Here is a 22,372-nt window from a genome sequence, read left to right on the forward strand (position 1 = left end):
CACACACACACACACACACAAACACACACACACACACACACACACACACACACACACAAACACACACAGACACATATCGCATGCATTGTATGTAGCGCAGGTCAACGCACGAAATACGTGCCCAGTGCGCCTCACCCGTTGGCCCATTTCTGTCTTGCTTACTCCCCATTCATCTCACTCACCCCATCATCATCACCACCACCATGATGGCCACCACATGACCAGTTGCTTGAGATTCTTGAGATGCCACAGCTGATGGATGCGTGCATCAAGGGAAAGTAGGTGTAAGCAAGGGCATGTGGGGCAGCATGTGTCGTGTTGTGTTGTGTGTGTGTATGTGTGTAGGTGCAGGTGAATTGTGATGTAAACATGCATCGCAGCCTGACGAGCACCACTGCCCATGGTTCGCGGTCCACAGATACTTTGATGCGGCCATCAAGCTCCGGGCACACGTACAGCGGCTCAACAAGAAGTTCCGGGACATCCCAATCATCCAGGTCAGGGCCTTGAATGGCTATGTGCACACCCACTCCTTCGTTCGCTGCTGCTGCTGCTGTTGTTGTTTCTGTGACCTGCTGCTGCTTGTATGGCTGGTGCTGCTGCTGTTCACATGCACACACACACGCACACACACACATACACACACTTTCGCACACATGCACACGCACACATGCACACGAACACACGCACACATGCACACACACATGCACACACACACACACACACATACACACATCAGGGCATATGGGCGGATGTGGAGCGGGCTACGCGGTACATGCTGCAAGGGATCATCGAGCAGTTGCAGGGAGATGTGCAGGTGTCAGATTGCATTCAGCTTGCAGGCCATCTGCGTACGCTGCACATGTTCACAGAGAGCGAACTTCGCGTCATCTTCCTCTCCGCTCGCAGCGTCTGGCTCGATAAGGTGGGCGTGGTGCTTTGTGTGTGTGTGGTGTGTGTGTGTGTTGTGTTGTGTGTGTGCTGATGACAAGTTGTTGGCGCGGCAGGACAGCTGCTTGTTCTTTTCAGTTTGATTCAGTGTGTGACGTTCCCTTAACACACCCGCATACACACACACCCGCACACACACACACACACACACACACACACAACGCCCTCGTGCGTGATCAGTGCCTCCAAATCAGCGACAAGGATGCACACCGGTATCTGTCCGAGGTGATTGACACGAGCAGGCGTCAAATCTTCAACATCATGCAGCAGTACAAGGTGCGCCATGTCAGCTGTTGTTCAACTGAAGCGCTGTGGATGTGGCGTGCCGAGCAAATGCTGTTGTGAGGTCGTCACGTATATGTTCCCCATTTCTCACCACCACTACCCTCGTCACCATTGTTGTTACCACCAACCTCACCGCTACCACCACCACCACCACGATCATCAGGCCGTGTTCCCGAGCAGCGCAGTGTCTGCGAGTACTACCATCACCTGTGACATTCTTCACGACTGGTGTCTCACGCGGGTCAGTAGGACCTTATCTCTCTCTCTCTCCGCACACGCACACACACGCACACACACATGTGGAAGGTTCACATGTGCGAGGATGGTTGCCGGCGTGTTGCGGCCGCCATTGCATTCTGTCTGTCTATGCGTGTGCGTGTGCGTGTGCGTGTGCGTGTGCGTGTGTGCTTCATCTTCTCTCCACTGCTCATTCCCCGCCTTTCCTCGCCGCGTGACTGCCACCACCATCCACTGCTCATCTGCAGGTGAACATGTTTCTGCAAGACGTCAACACGCATCTTCCGCGCGTCACGGATCGCATCAGCACGCTTCTCAACCAGGCCATGGTATCATGAACGAGCACACAACACGCACACACACACACACAGACACACACACACAGACACACAGACACACAGACACACACGCAGAGAGACAGACAGACAGACAGACACACACACACACACACACACACACACACACACACACACACACACACACACACACACACACACACACGCATGTATCCTGTTCTGCAATGTCCTCCATGATGATGTTTTCGTTCCTCTCGTTTTGCATGCCACGTTCACCACCGTCACCAACCGCAACCACGTGATCATCACCATACCCTTCACATGCGTCACGCTCACATTACCTCCCAACCTCACCACCACCTCCTCTACCGTCACCTGTATCACCACCACCGCAATTGCCAGCCGTTTGGCATGTCGCTGGGCCGCTGCGGCCTCGACTTTCGCTATCTCCTCGCTCCAATCTTCGAGCGGGCCATCCTCACGCTGTTCACATCGCGTGTGCGCACCGCGTTTCTTGCCTTTGAGAACGACCTGCCCACCACCAGCATGCTCGTGCCGTCGCTCCTCAACGCAAAGACGCCGGCACAGCTCGGTGCGTCGCACGGAGACTCTGTGCGTGCGTTGTTGTGACAGAGTTGGTCTGCCATGGCTGTTTGTAGTGTAAGATGCTTCGTCCCTACTATGAACTCACCTCTATTCTCTCCATTACACACACATGCACACACATGCACACACACACATGCACACACACACACACATGCACACACACACACGCACACACACACACACGCATATACACATGTCAGACGTTGGGTTTGCCGGGTCGCCGCAGGTTCCGCTGTCGCTGATGGCGCATCCAACGCTCGCTGTCACCACAAACGCCGTCCTGGCCGCGCTCAACGAACTCAGAGAGTAAGCGCCTGCACTGCTGTCGGTGCGCAATTGCTTGCATGCACGCAGCTGCACACGTTGGTACAGAGAGGGCGAAAGAGGCAGAGAAGAGCGGCGAGGCGTAGATATGATGCATGCATGCAGGCACGCAAGCAAACAGGCAGCGTGTGAGCCAACAAACCAAACAAATGGCCAATGCAACCTGCGTTGACACCACACCAGGTGCGCGCCGCTGTCGATTGCAGAGGATGCGGCCAAGTCGCTCGCGGTGTGTGCACTCGTTGCTGCACAGCGCCTTCGAGAACACGCAGACAACATGGTGCACTCCTACACAGCGGTGAGCATGCGCACACGTACACCCATCAATCATCTGACTTGTTGTCCTTGATGCTGAATGGTGCACCTTGCGGTCACAAGCAGCACTACAGCGGCTATCCCTCACCCTTCTCCTTACACCACCACCACCACCACCACCACCACCACCACCACCACCACCACCACCACCACCACCACGGGTTCCACTGCATTAGCGAGAGCACGACTGCTATGTGCGGTTCTGCGGGCTGTACGTTGCGGCTGCGGTCCCGTTTCTCTTCAACTGCCTCCGCGCCATCTATCCACCAACCCTCTTCCATGAGCGCGGTGTGCTGGTGAGCAACACTCGCACACATGTACACTAGCACACATGTACACACGTACACCCTCACATGCACACTTGTACTTGCACGTGTTTTGCCTTTGTGTGCTTTGTGTTGTGTGTCTGCGTCGTCGTTGCCATGGCCTTGTTCCACGAGTCACGCATGACACCCTTCTTGCCGTTGCTGACATGATACCGACGACCCGCCATCACCACCCCATTCCCCCCATCACATTTCCATCGCTTCCACAATCTCATCCTCGTTCCACCGTTTCAGCCGGTCGTCGGCCCCACCCGCGACCTCTCAACACTCCTCGACCCAGCGCTCATTGCAACGGAGCTCGAACCAGTCTGTACGTGTGTTTGTGTGTTTGTTTGTGTGTTTGTTTGTGTGTTTGTTTGTGTGTTTGTTTGTGTGTTTGTTTGTGTGTTTGTTTGTGTTTGTGTGTTTGTGTGTTTGTGTGTGTTTGTGTGTGTGATGTGTGTGATGTGTGTGGTCGCTGTTGATATTGTCATGCATGAGTTTATGTGCACGTTCTCGCATGCGTATGCGCCGGGGTCCCTGTGTGTGCATGAGTGCATGAGTGCACGTGTGCGTCACCTCACGTGTCTTCTTCGTATGCCCTCCATGTGTCCCTGCTTGCGTGTGTTTGCAGGTCCCGAGGCGGTTGCTGCTGTCCTGCGCTCGTCACTGCATCGCCAGTCGTCGGCAACAGAAGAGAAGAGGACCGGCAGCAGGCAGAGCATCGACGCGCAGCAGCAGGGAGGGTCACAGGAGGGCGACACAGCAGCGGAAGCAGAGACCGTGCTGGTTGAAGAGTTGCGGGCCCATGGGAGCGAGGAAGAAGAAAAGAAAGAGAGTGGCGAGCAGGACACCACTTCCACACCAAGTGATGCTGGTCATCAAGAAGCAAAGCAGCAACAGCAGGAACAACAGCAACAGCAGGAACAACAGCAACAGCAGGAACAACAGCAACACCAGTCACGCCTCAGCACCAGCAGCAGAATTGAGAACTCCAGTCACGCACAGGAAGTGTCGTTGCATTCGCTCGCGTCCCCCTTTCATACCGTGCAAGTGGCTGATGGCAGCAGTGGCGGTAACAGCGATGGTGATGGTGGTGTCAGCGTACACGTCGACACGCCCGCATTTGACTTTGAGTCCCAGCCAACAGGAGCACACACGGACACCACCACCAGCACCACCACCAGCACCACCACCACAGTCACGACAGCAACGACAGATAGGAAACGCGCTGAGCATGAGGATGCAACAGCCCCTTCATCGTCATTGCCATCGTCGTTGTTGGTAAAGGAAGATGTGTTTGAACAGCCGCAACAGCCGCATGCACAACCGCAACAACAGGAGCAATCGATTGCAGACGAGGCGGCCTCATCCACGGATGGCTCGCATATGGACAGCCACAACCGCTTCTCGTCATCCACGGAGCAGTTTTTCGCCTCGCAGTTGAAAGAGGACGCAGAGAAGGACACACAGCAGCAACAGCAGCAACGGCAACAAGAACAGCAGCAGCAGCAGCAACAAGAGCAGCAGCAGCAGGGCGAGCCAGTGCCACAATCGTCCGTGGATGTGTCATCGCCACTGGGGCGGTTGCACGCGTTTCTGCACGAACACAAAGGGAGCGAGGAAGTCGACGCGTTTCGAGAGCAGCTGCAGAGCGAAGCGAGAGACGACTTCACGGTGAAGCGCATGTCATTACGCAAGGCGGTGCGGGGGCTGCAGTCCTTCAAGTTGACAACATCGGAGCTGATGAAGCTGGCAGATCAGCTCGACCCAGACAAGACCATGCGAGTGCCGCTGGCAGCCGTGTTTCAGCGGTGGCAGTGATGGCGGTGGCGTGTGTGCAGTTGATTGGTGATGGTGCTTGTGCTAGTGTTGGCGTTGATGCTTGTGCTGGCGATGGTTAGTGTGGCCGCTTTCGGTTGTTGCTGATGATGCACAGATGGTATCGGCATGTTCATGCTTTTTCAAATGCGCGGGTTTGAAGGGTTTAGGTCCCGTGCTGGTTGTGGTGCAGTTGTATGTTGATGTTCATTACAGAGGCACTCGAGAGCTGCACGTGCATGTGTACATCCACAGAAGGCACCTCGGCTCACACACGCTCGCACAGACATGCCATCATTTCATCATGCAGTCAAATGCCATCATCATACAATCAAGCGACGCAACAACAACAGCAACAGCACACGCGCATGTATTCCATACATACTCATGTGAGCACATCGCATGTTGCCTCAGCAAGCTAGCACACGAGTGGAGTGCCTTGGCTCAGCTCCGAGGTCATGTTCAACAGCCCTCGCTCAAGCACAGGCGTTGGCGTGGTGGTCCCCACATGCGGCGACAACGATGACGATGATGACGACGACGGTGGTGGTCCCTGTTCGCACTCCTTGGCGTCCTCGACATTGCACTGCACATAGAAGAGGCGGTGCACATATGCACCACTGCAGTTGCTGACGACGTACGTCTTGCCAACATCAAGTGTGCCTTGGTGCAGGTAAACAAGGGGCAGCCGATGTGTGTGTGTGTTGTGTGTGTGTGTGTGTGTGTGTGTGTGTGTGTGTGTGTGTGTGTGTGTGTGTGTGTGTGTGTGTGTGTGTGTGTGTGTGTGTTGGGAGGGGGGAGGGGAAGAAACGCGCCGACATGGATGAAATGAGCGGTCAAAGGCAGGGTGGAAGCAGTGAGAATGAACACATGGACGAAGATACACGCAGAAAGCGGAAAGAGAGGCAGACAGACAGGCAGACAGACAAGCAGACACGTACACGCACACGCGCACACGCACACGCGCACAGGTACCTCCGATGCAGCGGAGGGAGGCTGAAGCGTTTGCATCTGCGACGAGGTAGTCGGCAACAACGAGCGATGGAGAGCGCGAAATGGCGTGGCAGCGCATCACCTGCGTTGATTTGTGTGTGCATGTGCACTCGTTGGGTGAGATGAACGGAGGCGACATACAGATGACATGGAGGCACAGCAGTATGGAAGCTGGTCAACACACACACACACACACACACACACACACACACACACACACACACACACACACACACACACACACACACACGCACACACACACACACACACACACACACGTTTGCAGACCTTGACTTTGAATGTGGCGCATGCCATATCTGGGGTTGCATGCATGAGGGCGCGCGGAGTGGAGTGAGGAAGCACAACGGGACCAGTAGATGAGAGCTGTTGTCGCCGTTGTGATGATGCACGCGAGCGCACAATCACATCCGCAGAGTCCACATCCACGTCATCTGTCCTGGCTGACGGTGATGGCGATGATTGCGCTGGTTGCGACCGCGACGGAGAAGGTGTCGTGGGTTGCGGTGTTGTGAGCAGCAGCCGCTGGCTCTGGGCAGACGCCCACTGTTGTTGTTGTTGTTGTTGTTGTTGTTGTTGTTGTTGTTGTTGTTGTTGTTGTAGGTGTCGCTGCTCCGATTCAGGGTGATGATCCAGATCTCCATTCTTTCCCGTCGCGCCTTGCGCGTCTGCGTCACACCCTCTCCGCTCGCGCACGGGTTCTTCCTCAACACTTTTGTCTGGTTGATGGTGTTGCTCCACTGCCTCCTTTGCTTCATTCTTCGTGTGGTTGCCATCCCTGCTGGGGGTTTCAGGCATATCGCCCACTGCAACAGCTGCACCGGTGTTGTTGTCTTCCTGCTGCACCTGGTTTGACGTCAGTGCCTCACCAGCACCAGCATTCGCAAACGTGCCAGCGTTGTCATTCCCGACACCATCCGCTTGCGTCTCCTTTCCATGTGCTCTGCTCTGTTGTTCCACTCCATCATCACCATCAGTGTCATCATTTCCATGATCATTCGACTCTTCCTCTTCTCTCCGCAGCGATCTGTCATCCTCTTGTTGTTGTTGTTGTTGTTGTTGTTGTTGTTGTTGTTGTTGTTGTTGTTGTTGTTGTTGTTGTTGTTGTTGTTGTTGTTGTTGTTGTTGTCCTGACCAAGGCTTCTTTCTCCACTGCTGTGTTCTTGGTGGTGGCTGAGGTGACTCACCACCACCGCCACCACCACCACGACTGCCATTGTGTTGTTGCCGCTGTGCTCCAGACGAGGATGACAATGAGAGTGCTGGTGGCGGTGCTGGTGGTGAGCGGGATCTGGCGCTGTGTCTGTTCAGCATTGCATCCACCACGCCTTCTGTTTCGCTCGCTTCCGGCAGGGCACTTGGTCGCGCTGCCGTCACTACATGCGCACCCTTCACCGTCGTTCGCTCCGGGACTGGTCGCGGCTTACTCGTTCGAGGCGGCGGCTGCGGTGTCTCGGACTTCTTCGCTGGTGCAACCGCGCTGTTCACGCCCTGGACACCGGGCCCTGTGTCCCGCCCAGTGTACATGCGCGCACGTGTCTGCTGCCCGGTTTGTTGCGTCATGACTGACTGTGCAGCGGACTGTGCGCGCCTCCGCTGCCCATTGAGCGGTGGTGGCGGTGTTGTCCGGGGCTGTGTTGGCGATTCTCGCGTGCTCGCAACGGACCACCGGCCCCCACTTCGATGCTGCTGCTGCTGCTGCTGCTGCTGACGCGTGCGTGTGCGTGTGTATGCATGTGTATGCGTGTGCATGCGTATGTGCATGTGTATGCGTGTGTGTATGTGTATGTGTATGCGTGTGCATGCGAATGTGTATGTGTGTGTATGTGTGTGTAAGCGGCTTTTCCGATGCGCGTGTGCACACGAGAACACGGCCAATGAATGGGCAACAACCAAACCACCTCAGCGGCCACCATGGCCTTTGACAACTCACCGCTTGCGAGGAGGGGAGTGACGATGACAGCAGTGGTGGTGATGTTGCTGGTGCATGAGAGATGCCCAGCTGTCGCTCAAGCTCCTGCTTGTTGATGCTGGTGCTGGTGCTGGTGGTGGTGGGCTGCATGCTGCCAGCGCCAATATCACATGCCCTGTCGGCGCTGCCACTACGCCTGTTTCTGCTGCTGCTGCTGCTGCCACTACTGCTACTGCTGTTGGTATTGCGCGAGCTTGTGCCTGCAGTTGCACCTCTCGCCTTGTCAGCTCCCCTTGCAGGCGCCACCCACCCGCTGCAGAGGTGTATGCGTGAGTGCACACATGTGTGTCAGAACATGCTTTCTCATCTCGCGTGCAGAGGTGTGCAAGACTACGATCCCCTGTCTCCGACACACACACACACACGCAGACACACAGACACACAGACACACAGACACACAGACACACAGACACACACACACCAACAAGCAGGGTGCAAGGTCCACACGGTGTGCACACGCGACACACCCAAGGTCTGACCGGTCTGTGAATCCCGCCTCAATGGCCTCCATCGCCTGCTCTGCCGACAGCGGGGCCGTGGTGGTGGCGGCGGCGAAGGGCGTGCTGTTGCTCGGTTTCCGCTCAAACCGATACGATCCGCCGTCCCTGGTGCCATGGCCCTGTATGTTGGGGTGGGAGAGTGAGGGAGTGAGTTTGTTTGTGTTTGTTTGTTGTGTGTGTGTGTGTGTGTGTGTGTGTGTGTGTGTGTGCGTGTGTGTGTGTGTGCTTGTGTTGTGCGTGCGTGAGCGTGTGTCCTTGTGTTGCCAGTGTTGACAGTGTTGCCACATTACCCTTCCTGATTCATTCACCAAGGCACGTACCGCGCGCACACGAAGCTGTTTGTTTCGATATGCGGCTTCGAATGCAGCACCAAGGTCGTTGTTCAGCTGCTGTGCTTCCGCCTACAACGCCGGCAGTTGCAATGCGGCAAGTGAATAAGTCATGGTGATAATGTGATGGTGGTGATGATGGTGATAGAGCTGATGATGACAGTGCTTGTGGTGATGGTGATGATGACAGATGTGCGCTCGCGGCGTCATGTAATAGAGACAGGACAGTTGCTGAAGAAGCATGTTGGGTACGTACGAGTGTTGCCGTGCGCAGGCCGATGCACTTGAAAGTGCGTGGTTCGCTGATGACAACAGACACATATGGCTTTGATGCGTGTGCCACTGAATACACCACACGGTGCAGGCCAATGATCAAGGGCTTCTTCTGTATATGTTGTGTGTGGTCGTGTGATACATGCGTGTCAGTGTTCAGTGTGGCCAACAGCAGCAATGAGCGCAAGCGTGAGCGTGTCAGCGGCATGTACCTTCCAATAGCGCTTTGTTTGTGTTGGTGCCCCGTGTTCATGTGTGTGTGTGTGTGTGTGTGTGTGTGTGTGTGTGTGTGTGTGTGTGTGTGTGTGTGTGTGTGTGTGTGTGTGTGTGTGCGTGTGTGTGTGTTCGCGTTCGCGTTTAAGGAGGAAACAAACCCTGCCAGCGGCGTCTTGGAACTTGATGCCGTTGTGGGAGATGAGCAAGCTCCCTTCCACGCTTGGGTTGCGCATCTGCAAGGATGGGGACATACAGGCGGACACAGGCAACCAGACACACGTCAGTAAGCAGAGCTTGGGGTTCGTAGCAGCATTGGCAGATGTATCGCATTAGATGCGCGGAATGAACGGAAGGCTGTGACAAGGAATTCCCTAAACACGGACCAGGATCTTTAGGCGGTCGTTGATGAGGCGCTGGTTCTTGGGCTCCGGTAACGTAGCAGCACCGCACAACTAGCGTGGGATGGTGACGGCAGGGGGGGGGGGGGGGGAAGGGAACGGTGGACCAAAGCGAGAGAAGGAAGGAGGTCAGTGCATGCATGTGTGACGAGATCAGGGCCGGGGGAGGAGGGATTGAATGGCAGACGGGTCGAAGTCCACTTGCGCAGAGACAGGCAGGGGCAGGCAGGTAGACGGGCGGAGAGACAGAGACAGAGACACAGGCAGAGATGCGGAGAGAGAGGGACAGAGACAGACAGACAGGCAGAGACGGAGAGACGGACAGACACAGACAGGCAGACTCAGACACAGACACAGACATACATACACACACGCACAGACACACATACACACACGCACAGACACAGACACACACACACACACACACACACACACACACACACACACACACACACACACACACACACACACACACACACACACACACACACACACACACGTACATGGCATTTGTGTCGAGCAACGCGTTGGTATGTGTAGTCCTCAGCATTTGGGAGTTGAGGGGCAACCTGCTCCAGGTCCTCGGCGTTGCTTGCTTCCATCATCAACCTCAAGTCCATGCTCCACTGCTCTGTCCTTGCTTGTGCCCACCTTGTCAATCACAACACGCAAAGTTCCGCTTCTTGCTTCTTCTTACTTTTTGTCGTCGTTTGCCACGACTTCTTTCATTTCCTTGTTTCGCTGTCCTTCCTCTTGCGTGCTCACTTGCTTCACAGCAACCATTGCGTGCTCGCTTGCTTCACATCACATCAACCATTGTGCGTCAACCATCCTTTCACCCACCGCCCTTCCCACTTCAGCTCTGTGCTCTGCCTTTGGGGTCAAAGGGAGGATGCTGGATGCTGCGGTTACAGCCATCCAGGTGGCGCTGTGGAAGGTGCTCGGGTACATTGCGACCATCCTCCCATTCCCCGTCCCTGGCGTTGGCATGGGCGTTGGTGACGAGCACCAGCGAGTGCAGCGCAGCCACACAGACAACGATAACAACACCACCACCGACGACGACGACGATGACGACGGGCCACGCTTTCGCTCGTACCACTCTCCCGCTTCGCTTGCCTCTGCGCTGTCACAGCAACGGGGGCAACAGGGGCAACAGGGGCAACAGGGGCAACGGCCGCATGTCCAGGTGACGCAAGACCACACACGCGTTCCTGTCGCGTTAACAACAAACACCGAGGCAGCGGCTACACATGCCCAGGAGCGGGAACACGGAGTGCACCAGCCACCCTTTGCGATGGAGAGCGACCTCCCGCAGGGAGACGAGCATCACCCGGGCAGCGAGCCACCATGGCGCACACAGCAGCAGGGTGCTGGCACCAGTACTTTGTCTTCAGTGCATTGGACCAACGCCAACAATAACAGAGCGCAAGGCGGCACGGCCATGGACAGCCGCGGTGGTGACGGCGCCGGTAATGGCGTGTTACCTGGTGAATCTGAGATGGCACAGCAGCCACTCGATGCAAGACGAGATGATGGCGATGAAAGCAACGGTGACGGCAACACCCGCGCTGACGATGAGGACGAGGATGCAGATGATGACGAGGAGAACGACCACGATGGTACAGATGACGAGAACGGCGAAGGCGTTGAAGCCGGGTTCGCACGACCATGGCACCCAGTAATGGCAATGCAGCGAGAAGGAGGAGGAGGGAATGTTGCGATTGCGATGGGCCCCGAGGTGAAGTGCGACACAGACACGTCCACGCTGTTCTCAGCAAGCATCCTGACTGACCACGCTGTGTTGGACGAGCGCACGACACAGCTGCGGCTCACAGACTCCAGCCCGGTCCAGTTCCTGCTCTCGTTCACCCGCGTGTCCGAGCAACTGTGCGATGGCGACCTGCGCGAGCTGCAAGTGTCGGGCCTCGTTGATCACGCACGGCAGGCGCTGCTGTGTCGGCACATGCAGCAGGCATACGGGCCCTTCACAAGTGCTGTTGATGACAGCACGACGGCAAGCATGGATAGCGCGCTTCCCTTTACCACGCGAACCTCTCCCTTCGAGGTAACCACCATCCACCTCAACTTTGCACAGGCCTCCACGGCAATCACTGACGACACAGCACGCAGCACTGCTGCAGATGGTGACGACATTGGTGGCGGAGATGGCGACGGTGGTGGTGGTGGTGGTAGCTCATGGACTGCCTTAATCATGGATTTCCCCAGTGTTCTCACGCAGCACCCGCAACGCCCCAGATAGCGCCTGGCTGGCGGTGGTTTGAAGCACCAATAACCATGTACATGCGCTTTCGGCAACGCATGGCTCTTGCATGGCTTCGCTTCTGCCTATCTTTATGTTTTTATGTATCCCCGATCTCCACCGCTTTGACGGCTCTTTGATGGCTCTGGTGTGTGGGTGGTGTGCGTGACCTCGTCAAGCACAACTGCCTGGTGTCATGTCACGTTCGTGCATGTGCAGCCACGGTTCTCCTTCCATCTTCACCATCCAGTCGTTATTTGTGCATTAAATCTTCAGCCGACAAAAAAGGCAAGAGACAGATACACACGTGGTTTGGCGACAAGGAACACACACCAGCACCCGAGAACCCCGTGTCACATCACCGCAGCCATGCCACGCAAGAAGAGCAAGAAGGTCGACCTGATTGACGAGGAAGGGGACAACCTCGGGTTTGAGCTGGACAAGGAGTTTGAGAAGCGCTTCGAGTACAACCAGAAGCGCAAGGAGCTGCATCGTCTGCAGGAGAAGTATGGCGACACGGCAGACCTGGAGTCCTCCGACGAGGAGAGCGAAGATGAGGATGCCGAAGGTGTGCGCGTGTGTGTTGTGCATGCATACATGTGTGAGTGAGGGTGTGCGTGTGTGCGCGTATGTGTGCGTGTGTGCGTGTGTATGTGTGCGTGTATTTGCGTACGTGTATTTGCGTACGTGTATGTGTGCGTGTGTATGTGCGTGTGCGCGTGTGTGCGTGCGCATGTGCCCGGGTTTGTGTTGTGCGCGTGAGTGCGTGCACATGCTCGAGACTCTTGCTTTGATGTGCGTGGTTGCAGACGCTGTGTGCCATCTGTTGCTCATGGTACTGGGTGTTGGTAATGTGTACAGCCGACACGCCCGCAACTGAGCGAGGCTTCCTGCGCACACTGTCCCTGCTGAAGGGCAACGTCCCACAGCTCTTGGACACAAAGGAGCCGCTGTATGAGGAGGACGACAGCCAGGAGGGCGGTGATGGCGATAACGATGACGAAGAGAAGAATGAGAAAAAGAAGAAGAAGAAGGATAAGCCGATGACCCTGAAGGATCACGAGCGCAGGCGGATATTGACGCGTCAGACGGATGCCATGCTCAGTGACGACGATGAGGAGGAAATTGGCAAGGCCACCGGTGAAAACGCAGACGACCTTCGCACACAGTTTGCCCTCGAAGGTGCGCAGCCCGTGCGCTGTGTGCGTGTGTGCGTGCGTGCGTGTATGTGTGTGCGTGTGCGTGTGTGTATGTGTGTGTATTCGTGTGTGTGCGTGTGCGATAATACCTGGTGGTTGGAGAGTCACATGCGTTTGTTGCTCACGATGTGCGATGCTTCGTGTAGGCGGTGATGATGACGACGACGTGGATGCCCTGCTGCAGAAGAAGGAAATATCCACGGAGGAAAAGGAGAAGCAGCAAGCAGGTGCGATAGGCAATGGGTGTTGTGTTGTGCGGCATGTGCAGTGGACTCGCGCGCGCACGTTTGTGTTTTGCGTGTTGTGGAGGTCTCTGCTTCCATCTGCCACTCTGCCAACCTTGGTCGCCTGGACCCGCCCCTTCATGTTCGCGCTAATCCTTATTTCCATCACTTGTTGTGTTTCCCGCAGACTACCTGGAGTGGCTGCAAGGCAGAGAGATTGAGCTGAACCGCAAGGTGTCCATGTGTGCGTGTGTGTGCGTGTGCGTATGCACGTGTGTGTGTGTGTGCGTGCAGGTTGCTGGCATGACTCAGACTCGTGGCTCCCTCAATATCAACGTGCTTAAGCGGCTCTCGATGAGAAATCACACACACACACACACTTACACACACACACACACACTTACACACACACACACTCACACACACACACACACACTCACACACACACACCACACACACACACCACTCACACACACACACACACACACACACACACACACACTCACACCCTCACACACATATGCGCATCCTCCCTTGTGTTTCTTCCATTTCGTGTTCTGTTTCCCGCCAAAATAGATGAAAGCGGAGCTGCAGCCGCTGCGGCGGTACTGGACAGACAACACGCTGAGCAGCGAGGACAAGTTTCTTCGGGATTACATCACGCGCCGCATGTGGCGCAATGACGGCGGAGAGGACGACGACACCATCAATTACTTTGACCCGGTGCGCACAATGGTGGTGGTTGTGGGGTGGTTGTGGGGGTGGTTGTGGGGGTGGTTGTGGGGGTGGTTGTGGGGTGCAGTCTCTCAGGGGAAGAGCGGGGTTGCTCGACAATGGGAGGACAAACGGCAGCACAAGGGGAGCTTGGATGGATGTGGCATGTGACTCTTGCATCGCACCTCACGACCACCACCACCACCACCACCACCACCACCACCACCACCACCACCACCACCACCACCACCACCACCACCACCTACGAATCTACATGGCACTTAACCTCACTTCTCACATCTGTTGTGCTGCGCTTTATCAGGAGGTTGACAACGAGGACGATGAGCACGTTGAGCGGACGGAGGAGTACGAGAGGCAATACAACTTCCGCTTCGAGGAGCCGGGCGCCACTGAGGTTCGCGACATGTGTGTGTGTGTGGATAGGTGTGTGCATGTGTATGTGTATGCATGTGTATGTGTGTGCATGTGTGTGTGTGTGTGTACGTGTGTGTACGTGTGTGTATGTGTTCATGTGAACTCGGACGTGCGAGCCATGTTACTCGTGTTGTTTAATTTGTGTAATCCACATCATCGGGTTCAATACAGTATCCACGATATCCATTCACCTGCATGCACACCACCACCACCACCACCACCACCATGACCGTGTGCAGATCAAGTCGTACCCGCGCGTCATTGCGGCGTCTGCTCGACGCGAAAAGGATACGCGCAAGGCCGCCCGCCAGCGCAAGAAGGAGCGCAAGGAGCTGGTGAGGCCCCAGCCTGCTGTTGCTGGTGCTGGTGCTGTTGATGTGTTGCTGTTGTTGTGATGTGTTGCTGTTGTTGTCGTTGTTGTGTCGTGTTTTGTGCTGTGGAGTGGTTACAGCGCGATGATAACGCCACTTGCGCATCAACGTGCACATGCAACTGCATTGGGGCTACGGAAATGCTGACAGCACGTGTGCACGTGCATGCCTGCGTGGTTGCGTGCCATTTCTCGCCCCCGCGGCTGGCCCTCTGCAGGAGAAGAAGCAGAAGGAGGAGGAAATCAGCCGGCTGAAGAAGCTCAAGCGCGAGCAGATTAAGGCCAAGCTGCGCCAAATTGCAGGTGTGCACACGCATAGACGCAGAGAAAGCTGAACAGAGAGGAGAGAGAGAGGGAGAGAGGGAGAGAGGGAGAGAGAGGGAGAGAGGGGGAGAGGGAGATAGGGAGAGAGGGAGAGGGAGACACACACAAATACACACGCACACACATACACACATACGTACAGGTACACAGCAGTGTTCATGTACTCACACGCTCTCCTTCACCCGCCTTGCCTTCTGCCTGTGTGTGTGTGTGTGTGTGTGTGTGTGTGTGTGTGTGTGTGTGTGTGTGTGTGTGTGTGTGTGTGTGTGTGCGTGTGTGTGTGTGTGTGTACAGAGATCAGCGGACACGACCCCGCGGCGCTGGAAGGCCTCGACTTGGACCTCGATGCCGAATTCGATCCAGACAAATTCAACCAGCAGCTCGAGGTGAGATGGTGGCGATAATGATGGTGATGGTAGTGGTGGTGGCGTGTGCGTACTTTCTTTGGGGGTTCGCAGTCAGCATCCTCTCAAACCCATCCATACACAGACACAGACACACACACACACATTTTCACAAACGCATGCACAAACGCATTCATAGACACAAGCACCCAGACACAGACACATATTCACAAACGCATTCACAAACGCATTCACACACGCTCCCGCTGTGTTTTATGTTGTATGTGGTGGTAGAAACTATTCAACGACGACTACTATGGGGACGAGGAGAAGAAGAAACCAAAGCTGCCTGAGGATGTGGACGCAGCCGTGTTTGACGACGCATACCCGCCCGTCCCCGAAGCCGGCGAGGGCTATGGTGAAGAGGGCGGCGAGGCCTACGAGGGCTATGGTGAAGAGGGGTATGAGGGCCATGGTGAAGAGGGGTATGAGGGCGGTGCAGACGGATATGAGGGCCATGGTGAAGAGGGGTATGATGGTGGCGATGGCAGCTTTGCACCTGTACCGGAGGGCGAGGCAGCGACCACCGCTGTTTCGCTCGAGGAAGGCGCAAAGACTCTCCAGCACCTCAGCAAGCGACAGGTGCGTACTCTGTGTGTGTGTGTTTGTGTATGTGCGTGTTTGTGTGTGTGTGTGTGTGTTTGTGTATGTGCGTGTTTGTGTGTGTGTGTGTGTGTGTGTGTGTGTGTGTGTGTGTGCGTGTGTGTGTGCGCGTGTGTGTGTTTCAAAGCGCGGCTTGCGTTGTAGCCCTGTTGATCGGCGTCTGCCATTTCCGTTTGTTCTTCTCACGACCACTCATCCATCCACCCACCCACCCGGCCACACGGCCACCACCCGCAACCACGCTGGCCGCTGTCCGTGTGCATGTGTGTTTGCGCGAGCAGCGGAAGAAGCTTGAGCGGCAGCGGCGGCGGGAGGCGAAGCAGAAGGCGAAGAAGGGCGTGATCACCGATTTGCAGACGCAGGACGATGTACACGTCGACGACACCAAGGTTGCATCAGCCTGCTCACACGCCCGTGTTGAAATGTCGCCTTTTGTGTCCACACCACCCATCTGTGCCCACCGCCCTCTCTGCTCCTTTCCCCCTTCCTTCTTCCGCTTTTCCTTGCTTTCCTCACACACCCTGTCCTCACACCTCCTGTCCCCACCTCTGCCAGACGGTGAACGACTAGCTCGACTTTGAGGACATTGTTGGCGGGATGCCGACGCGCTTCAAGTACCGCCAGGTCATGCCCAACGACTACGGCCTCTCCACAGAGGAGGTGAGCCCACGCGCTCGTTCGTGGGGCGTGTAGTGCGTGTGGTGTGACATATGTGGTGTGTTTGGTGTGGTGTGACATGTGTGGTGTGTTTGGTGTGTATGGTGTGATGTGATGTGTGCACACACGTGCACACCCTCCAACTGCCTGCTCGCTTCCCCATCGCCCCTTATCACCATCACCACCACCACCACCTTGACATGGTCGCCAGATCCTGCATGCTGAGGATAAGGAGCTCAACGGGTGGGTGTCGGTGAAGAAGCTGTCAAAGTACCGCAGCGAGGACGAGGAGAAGCACGACGTCCGCAAGTACAAACGCCGCGCAAAGAACAAGGTAACAGCAGTACATACATACATGCATGCGTGTGTATGTGTATGTGTGTGTATGTGTTTGGGAGGTGTATTGTTTGTGCGGGTGAGTGTGTATGTGTATGTGTTTGGGCAGGTACACTGTTCGTGCTTGTGTGCGCGCGCGTGTGTATCGTTCGTCTTGCAGCCTGCACACACACACTGGTGTGCAAGTCTCTCTGTGTGTTTTTCTCTGCTTCCCCTCCCTTTGTCTGTCTCTTTTTCCGCCTTTGCGTGCGCTCTCTCCCCCTCTTGCCCTTGTTTGCGCTGTTTGTTGCTGTCGCAACAATCTGCCTGCTCGTGGTCGCTGCGGCTCACCATCAGCGTGGTGTGTGTGTGTGTGATTGTGATTGTCTCTTCTGCGCTGCCCTGCATAGGTGAAGAAGCTGCAACAACTGCCGTCCATAGCACCGCTGCTCAAGCAAAAGGACAAGAAGCAGGTGAGGTCATTGCTTCTCCGCTCCTGGCACTGTATTCGCAGCGTGAGCGCAAACACAACCAGACAGGCACACACACACACACACACACACACACACACACACACACACGCGCGCTTGCTTGCGCTTGTACACTTGTACGCACATAGGCACGCGCTTGTACACACCCACACACACACCCACACCCCCAACCCCAACCCCCCCCCCCCCCACCCACACACACTCACAATGTCTCACATATTGCGCTTGCTTGTTTGATTGCATTGTAGCACAAGAAGAAGGACAGGCACGAAGGTGCTGACGGCAATGACAAGGCGGCAGACGCAGCAGAGGAGAAGGAGGAGAAGAAGCACAAACAGCAAGAGGATGATGGCGATGATGGTGCAGGCGAAGGGGATGAGCAGCCGAGGAAGCGGGCAAAGACAGAGAAGAAGAAGAAGAAGAAGACAAGCAGCGGCGCAGATAAGGACGCAAGCAGCACGAAGAAGAGGAACGGCAAGAAGAAGGGCGACAAGGGAGGCAAGAAGAGCGATAAGGGCCACAGGAAGGGGAAGAAGGCGAAACCCGCCAACATCTCCGCTTCTCGCTTGAAACTGTACAAGTCGCTCGCAACCAGGCCGCCAGAGTGATGTGGCCGAATGTCGACTGTGCTGTGTTGGAAGCGTGTGTCATAAAAGTAAACCGTTCTTCATTCATGGTGAGGCAGAGGTGACATGATGTCAAGTTGATTGATAGGAGAGAGAGAGAGATGGGTGCTAGTGTGAGGTTTTCAGCACTCACACACGCGCTCTTGTGTAACAATCACGCCTATTTTCAATACAGTTGTTTCTCCCATTCATTACTTTGTTTGGTAGTGACAGTAGTTGTGTTGGTTGGTCTTTACTTGGTTTGTAAGCATCAGTCAACGCGTGGTGGGATCGCAGCAGCCAAGCCATGAAAACAGAGGCGCGCAACATCCACACCCCACAGTTGAGCGAGGACACCCCGAGTCAAGGGCCAACACGCATGGTAAACATTATCAGACTGGGCAATTAATCGAGATTGCCACCGAGATGAGCAGCATCATCGGCATGACACACAGCGAGAGAGGCAAGTCAATCAGACCTGATTCAACCAAACCACGAACGAAGAGGGGAAGCAGCAAGCCCAACGGACTCGTGTGTGGGAGAATATTGACAAAGGAGCAAAGGAGGGGAGATTAGAACAAGTGCCTCAGTACGCACATGTACACTGACGTAATGTAACACACAAAAGGCAAGTGTGGAGGTGCTTAAGAGCGCTCGCCACGGATGCGGCGGGCCAGCTGGATGTCCTTGGGCATGATGGTGACGCGCTTTGCGTGGATGGCGCAGAGGTTGGTGTCCTCAAAGAGGTTGACGAGGTAAGCCTCGGCGGCCTCCTGCAGGGCAGAGACGGCGGTGGACTGGAAGCGGAGGTCGGTCTTGAAGTCCTGGGCAATCTCGCGGACGAGGCGCTGGAAGGGGAGCTTGCGGATGAGCAGCTCGGTGGACTTCTGGTAGCGGCGGATCTCACGCAGAGCGACGGTACCGGGGCGGAAGCGATGGGGCTTCTTCACGCCGCCAGTGGAGGGGGCGGACTTGCGGGCAGCCTTGGTGGCGAGCTGCTTGCGGGGGGCCTTGCCACCGGTGGTCTTGCGGGCGGTCTGCTTCGTGCGGGCCATTGTGCTGGTTGTGAAGTTGAAGTTTGGGAGAAGGAGGAGGTGACGAGCGAGGGAGGGGGTCCTGGTTTGCTTGCTTGCTGGGTTGGAGATGCGGATGATAAATGACAAGAAGAGGTGTGCGTGGTCGCACTTGTAACGGCGCGGTGCACATCTCAGGTTTCGCGCGAGAATCAGTTTGGCGGGAAAGCGGGGAATGTCGTGTTTGGTGGTGATTGTGCGCTTAGCGCATCTCCAAATCGCAATTGGCGCTGAATCCACACAATAAAAAATAATGTTCGTTATTCTGCACCCTTGAAAAAGACATTGATTCAGACATTGACGAAAATTATGAAAAGCAGCGTTCGAACGAATCACCCGCCACAATTGCCGTTGCTTTGTTGCTGGCTCTGCGCCGCGCCGAAAAGCGCACACAGCAGCACTGCTGCCTGCCTTCCGTGGTTCAAGTGGCAGTTGGTGTGTGGTGAAGTTCATTTTCATCAGCTACTTCCACCAGCCAAGTCAAGCACATCCCCGCACCCCACGTCTTCGACGACTACCACCACCACAGCCAACTCTCCAAGATGCCACCCAAGGTTTCCAAGAAGGGCGAGAAGAAGGCAGGCAAGGCCAAGGCCGCCGCCGGTGAGGGCAAGCGCCGCAAGAAGCGCAAGGAGTCCTACAGCATCTACATCTACAAGGTCCTGAAGCAGGTCCACCCCGACGTCGGCATCTCCTCCAAGGCCATGAGCATCCTCAACTCGTTTGTCAACGACATCTTCGAGCGCATCGCCAACGAGGCATCCCGCCTGGCCAAGTACAACAACAAGTCCACCATCTCCTCCCGGGAGATCCAGACGGCCATCCGCCTGCTCCTCCCCGGTGAGCTTGCCAAGCACGCCGTCTCCGAGGGCACCAAGGCCGTCACCAAGTACACCTCCGCCGGTGGCAAGTAAACGACCACAACAACAACAACGTCTTCTTCACAGACTTTGTAGTTGTATGTGTTGCCTTTGCTCTGTTCTTGAGCCAAGTGCGCTGTTCGTGCATGTGCAGTGAGCATGTGCTTGTTCTGCCTCTTTGCTTGTTTCCCCTCTTTGTAATTCTCTTCTCTCTTCCCCCTCTTCTCTCTCTTGCCTTCTCTCAAATAATGTGAGTCCTTGTGCCGCCGTGGTTCTTCTAATTGGCTGGCGCTACTGCTACTGCTGTACAGTATGCAAACATGCTCTCTCGATCCCCCTTGTGCATTTCCCGCTGTTTGTGTCGTGTGGTGGCTGTTTGCTTCAGCAGCAGCCGTGTTTGTTTGCTGGCCGAGCCGCTCGCCTGTACACCGCCGTTGTGGTCTTGTGTTTTGTCGCGCACTTCCTCCCCCTTGTGTGGGGTGGGATGAGTTGCAGCGCAGACCAAGATGTCCGTCGCGTGTTTGCTTGTCGAGCATTGTGTGTGTGTCAGCGTTGAGAAAAGCGGCACGCTCTTGCTGAACCTGCACCATTACACAGACCAAACCGAACGCTTGCCAATCGAATCGCGACAAGGAGAGAGAGAGTGTGTGTGTGTGTGCGTGTTGTTGAGGGCGTGTTGAGCCGAAGGAAGCGTGGCTGAGCGGAATTGTTTGTGAGGAGCGTGGACGCGCTTCAATCCTTGTGCAAAGATTGACTGTGTTTTCCAATGTTTATCTGACTTCGCCACCAAGGATGGTGTCGTTGTCGCTTTGGTGTGATGTGCAAGGTGCAGACAGTGCGTCAATGGCAGTGCAATGATGATGTGACATGACAACCACAACATTGATCAAGCACCACACAACCACCGCCACGGACTGGACCTACCCACACGGCCGGTTGTTGAGCAAGACAAGAAGAAAGGCAAGCACCAAGCGTTGGCGAGGCATTGCCATTTCTTTTCCTTGTTATCAGCGGCAGCAGCAGCGGCAGCAACAGTGAACGAAGAGCAAGATGAGGATCGAAGCAGACGTCAAGCTCGACTACAAGGTGTGTGTGTGTGTGTGCGTTGGGGGATCATGGTTATTGTGGTTGTGCTTGGTGGCTGACGAACGGCGCATGTGCCAATTGCTCGCTTGTAGGATGTGCTGATTCGTCCAAAGCGCAGCACCCTGCGCTCGCGCGCCGAGGTGGACCTGGATCGCAAGTACACCTTTCTCCACAGCAAGAAGACATGGACAGGTGAGTCGTGTGCATTATGTGTGCTGATGTGTGATGTGTGATGTGTGGTGTGTGACGTGTGCTGTGTGCGTGTGTACATGGGTTTGTACATGGGTGATGATAGATGTGTGACGTGTGCTGTGTACTTGTGTTGCATGCGTGTTTGGTGTGAGCCTCCCCCAAACTCCCTGACCCCTCTTCTCGCAACGACGCTCATCGGTGCTTGGTCTCGTCATGCGTACCGCAGGTGTTCCCATCGTTGCCGCCAACATGGACACCACTGGTACGACCTCTGCTGTGGTCTCAGTTGGAGCTTGAACACCATCCACGCATTTTGGCGGGCTTGTCCTCAACGCAAGTTCTGCTGATGTTGGGTTACTTGTCACTGCTCTTGTGACCGGTCTTGTTTCGACAGGCACGTTTGAGGCGGCGCAGGTCATGTCGAAGCACAAGATGCTGGTTGCTGCGTCCAAGCACTACGAGGCCGCCGATTGGCAGGCGCAGTCTGACGACGTGCTTGAGGTGTGTCCTGACAAGCGGCTCGTGTCTGGTAGTGAGGCTGCTTTTGAATGGCCCGCTGGGACAGTGTGTTTGCATGAGCATGCACCGGCACACGCACGCACGCACGCACGCACGCACGCACACTCACACACACACACACACACACTCACACACACACACACACACACACACACACACACACACACACACACACACACACACACACACACACACACAC

General features: G+C 55.7%; 8 protein-coding genes across 8 annotated transcripts in view; 6 read left to right on the top strand and 2 right to left on the bottom strand.

The window, feature by feature from the left end:
• Positions 1 to 216: 216 nt before the first annotated feature.
• PTSG_08115 (uncharacterized protein) lies at positions 217 to 5,368 on the top strand. The gene is made up of 12 exons (XM_004991078.1): positions 217 to 278; positions 419 to 497; positions 740 to 925; positions 1,132 to 1,227; positions 1,400 to 1,477; positions 1,722 to 1,802; positions 2,172 to 2,361; positions 2,576 to 2,681; positions 2,883 to 2,997; positions 3,191 to 3,310; positions 3,575 to 3,650; positions 3,954 to 5,368. Exons 1-12 carry the CDS (start codon positions 244 to 246, stop codon positions 5,141 to 5,143), a joined length of 2,352 nt encoding a protein of 783 aa, XP_004991135.1. The 5' UTR covers positions 217 to 243; the 3' UTR covers positions 5,144 to 5,368.
• Positions 5,320 to 10,459, bottom strand: PTSG_08116 (uncharacterized protein; the record flags this gene model as incomplete). The annotated part of the gene is made up of 11 exons (XM_004991079.1): positions 5,320 to 5,803; positions 6,116 to 6,215; positions 6,422 to 6,618; positions 7,540 to 7,858; positions 8,085 to 8,376; positions 8,603 to 8,742; positions 8,944 to 9,024; positions 9,209 to 9,337; positions 9,600 to 9,674; positions 9,825 to 9,893; positions 10,343 to 10,459. The coding sequence occupies 11 exons, from the start codon at positions 10,457 to 10,459 to the stop codon at positions 5,559 to 5,561; spliced, it is 1,764 nt and encodes a 587-aa protein (XP_004991136.1). The 3' UTR covers positions 5,320 to 5,558.
• A 107-nt stretch (positions 10,460 to 10,566) lies between these two features.
• PTSG_08117 (uncharacterized protein) lies at positions 10,567 to 12,383 on the top strand. Its single transcript, XM_004991080.1, has one exon. The coding sequence runs from the start codon at positions 10,732 to 10,734 to the stop codon at positions 12,100 to 12,102; it is 1,371 nt and encodes a 456-aa protein (XP_004991137.1). The 5' UTR covers positions 10,567 to 10,731; the 3' UTR covers positions 12,103 to 12,383.
• An 88-nt stretch (positions 12,384 to 12,471) lies between these two features.
• On the top strand, positions 12,472 to 16,945 carry PTSG_12680 (uncharacterized protein; the record flags this gene model as incomplete). Its single annotated transcript, XM_004991081.1, has 12 exons — positions 12,472 to 12,670; positions 12,964 to 13,284; positions 13,448 to 13,528; positions 13,713 to 13,759; positions 14,102 to 14,248; positions 14,562 to 14,654; positions 14,914 to 15,009; positions 15,263 to 15,347; positions 15,663 to 15,754; positions 16,007 to 16,354; positions 16,657 to 16,764; positions 16,931 to 16,945. 12 exons carry the CDS (start codon positions 12,472 to 12,474, stop codon positions 16,943 to 16,945), a joined length of 1,632 nt encoding a protein of 543 aa, XP_004991138.1.
• Positions 16,946 to 16,972: 27 nt separating this feature from the next.
• On the top strand, positions 16,973 to 18,446 carry PTSG_12681 (uncharacterized protein; the record flags this gene model as incomplete). Its single annotated transcript, XM_004991082.1, has 4 exons — positions 16,973 to 17,035; positions 17,244 to 17,366; positions 17,758 to 17,820; positions 18,087 to 18,446. 4 exons carry the CDS (start codon positions 16,973 to 16,975, stop codon positions 18,444 to 18,446), a joined length of 609 nt encoding a protein of 202 aa, XP_004991139.1.
• A 195-nt stretch (positions 18,447 to 18,641) lies between these two features.
• PTSG_08119 (histone H3) lies at positions 18,642 to 19,596 on the bottom strand. The gene has a single exon (XM_004991083.1). The coding sequence runs from the start codon at positions 19,496 to 19,498 to the stop codon at positions 19,088 to 19,090; it is 411 nt and encodes a 136-aa protein (XP_004991140.1). The 5' UTR covers positions 19,499 to 19,596; the 3' UTR covers positions 18,642 to 19,087.
• A 361-nt stretch (positions 19,597 to 19,957) lies between these two features.
• On the top strand, positions 19,958 to 20,984 carry PTSG_08120 (histone H2B). The gene has a single exon (XM_004991084.1). The coding sequence runs from the start codon at positions 20,059 to 20,061 to the stop codon at positions 20,428 to 20,430; it is 372 nt and encodes a 123-aa protein (XP_004991141.1). The 5' UTR covers positions 19,958 to 20,058; the 3' UTR covers positions 20,431 to 20,984.
• A 146-nt stretch (positions 20,985 to 21,130) lies between these two features.
• Positions 21,131 to 22,372, top strand: part of PTSG_12682 (GMP reductase) — a 4,780-nt gene continuing 3,538 nt past the window's right edge. The window contains exons 1-4 of the mRNA XM_004991085.1: positions 21,131 to 21,462; positions 21,555 to 21,654; positions 21,881 to 21,916; positions 22,049 to 22,155. Of these exons, the coding sequence (XP_004991142.1) occupies positions 21,427 to 21,462; positions 21,555 to 21,654; positions 21,881 to 21,916; positions 22,049 to 22,155 (279 nt within the window). The 5' untranslated portion in view covers positions 21,131 to 21,426. The remainder of the gene's footprint in view (positions 21,463 to 21,554; positions 21,655 to 21,880; positions 21,917 to 22,048; positions 22,156 to 22,372) is intronic.

Source organism: Salpingoeca rosetta (genome assembly GCF_000188695.1).
Source record: "Salpingoeca rosetta unplaced genomic scaffold supercont1.21, whole genome shotgun sequence".
NCBI lineage: Eukaryota > Choanoflagellata > Craspedida > Salpingoecidae > Salpingoeca > Salpingoeca rosetta.

What these genes read in the sequence shown, in the direction of transcription:
- PTSG_08115 (XM_004991078.1), top strand. Translation starts at nt 244, where the DNA reads ATGCCACAGCTGATGGATGCGTGCATCAAGGGAAA. An exon ending in ACATCATGCAGCAGTACAAG is followed by an intron (nt 1,228 to 1,399) that starts GTGCGCCATGTC and finishes CACGATCATCAG; the next exon opens with GCCGTGTTCCCGAGCAGCGC. An exon ending in AACGGAGCTCGAACCAGTCT is followed by an intron (nt 3,651 to 3,953) that starts GTACGTGTGTTT and finishes GTGTGTTTGCAG; the next exon opens with GTCCCGAGGCGGTTGCTGCT.
- PTSG_08117 (XM_004991080.1), top strand. Translation starts at nt 10,732, where the DNA reads ATGCTGGATGCTGCGGTTACAGCCATCCAGGTGGCGCTGTGGAAGGTG.
- PTSG_08119 (XM_004991083.1), bottom strand. Translation starts at nt 19,498, where the DNA reads ATGGCCCGCACGAAGCAGACCGCCCGCAAGACCACCGGTGGCAAGGCC.
- PTSG_08120 (XM_004991084.1), top strand. Translation starts at nt 20,059, where the DNA reads ATGCCACCCAAGGTTTCCAAGAAGGGCGAGAAGAAGGCAGGCAAGGCC.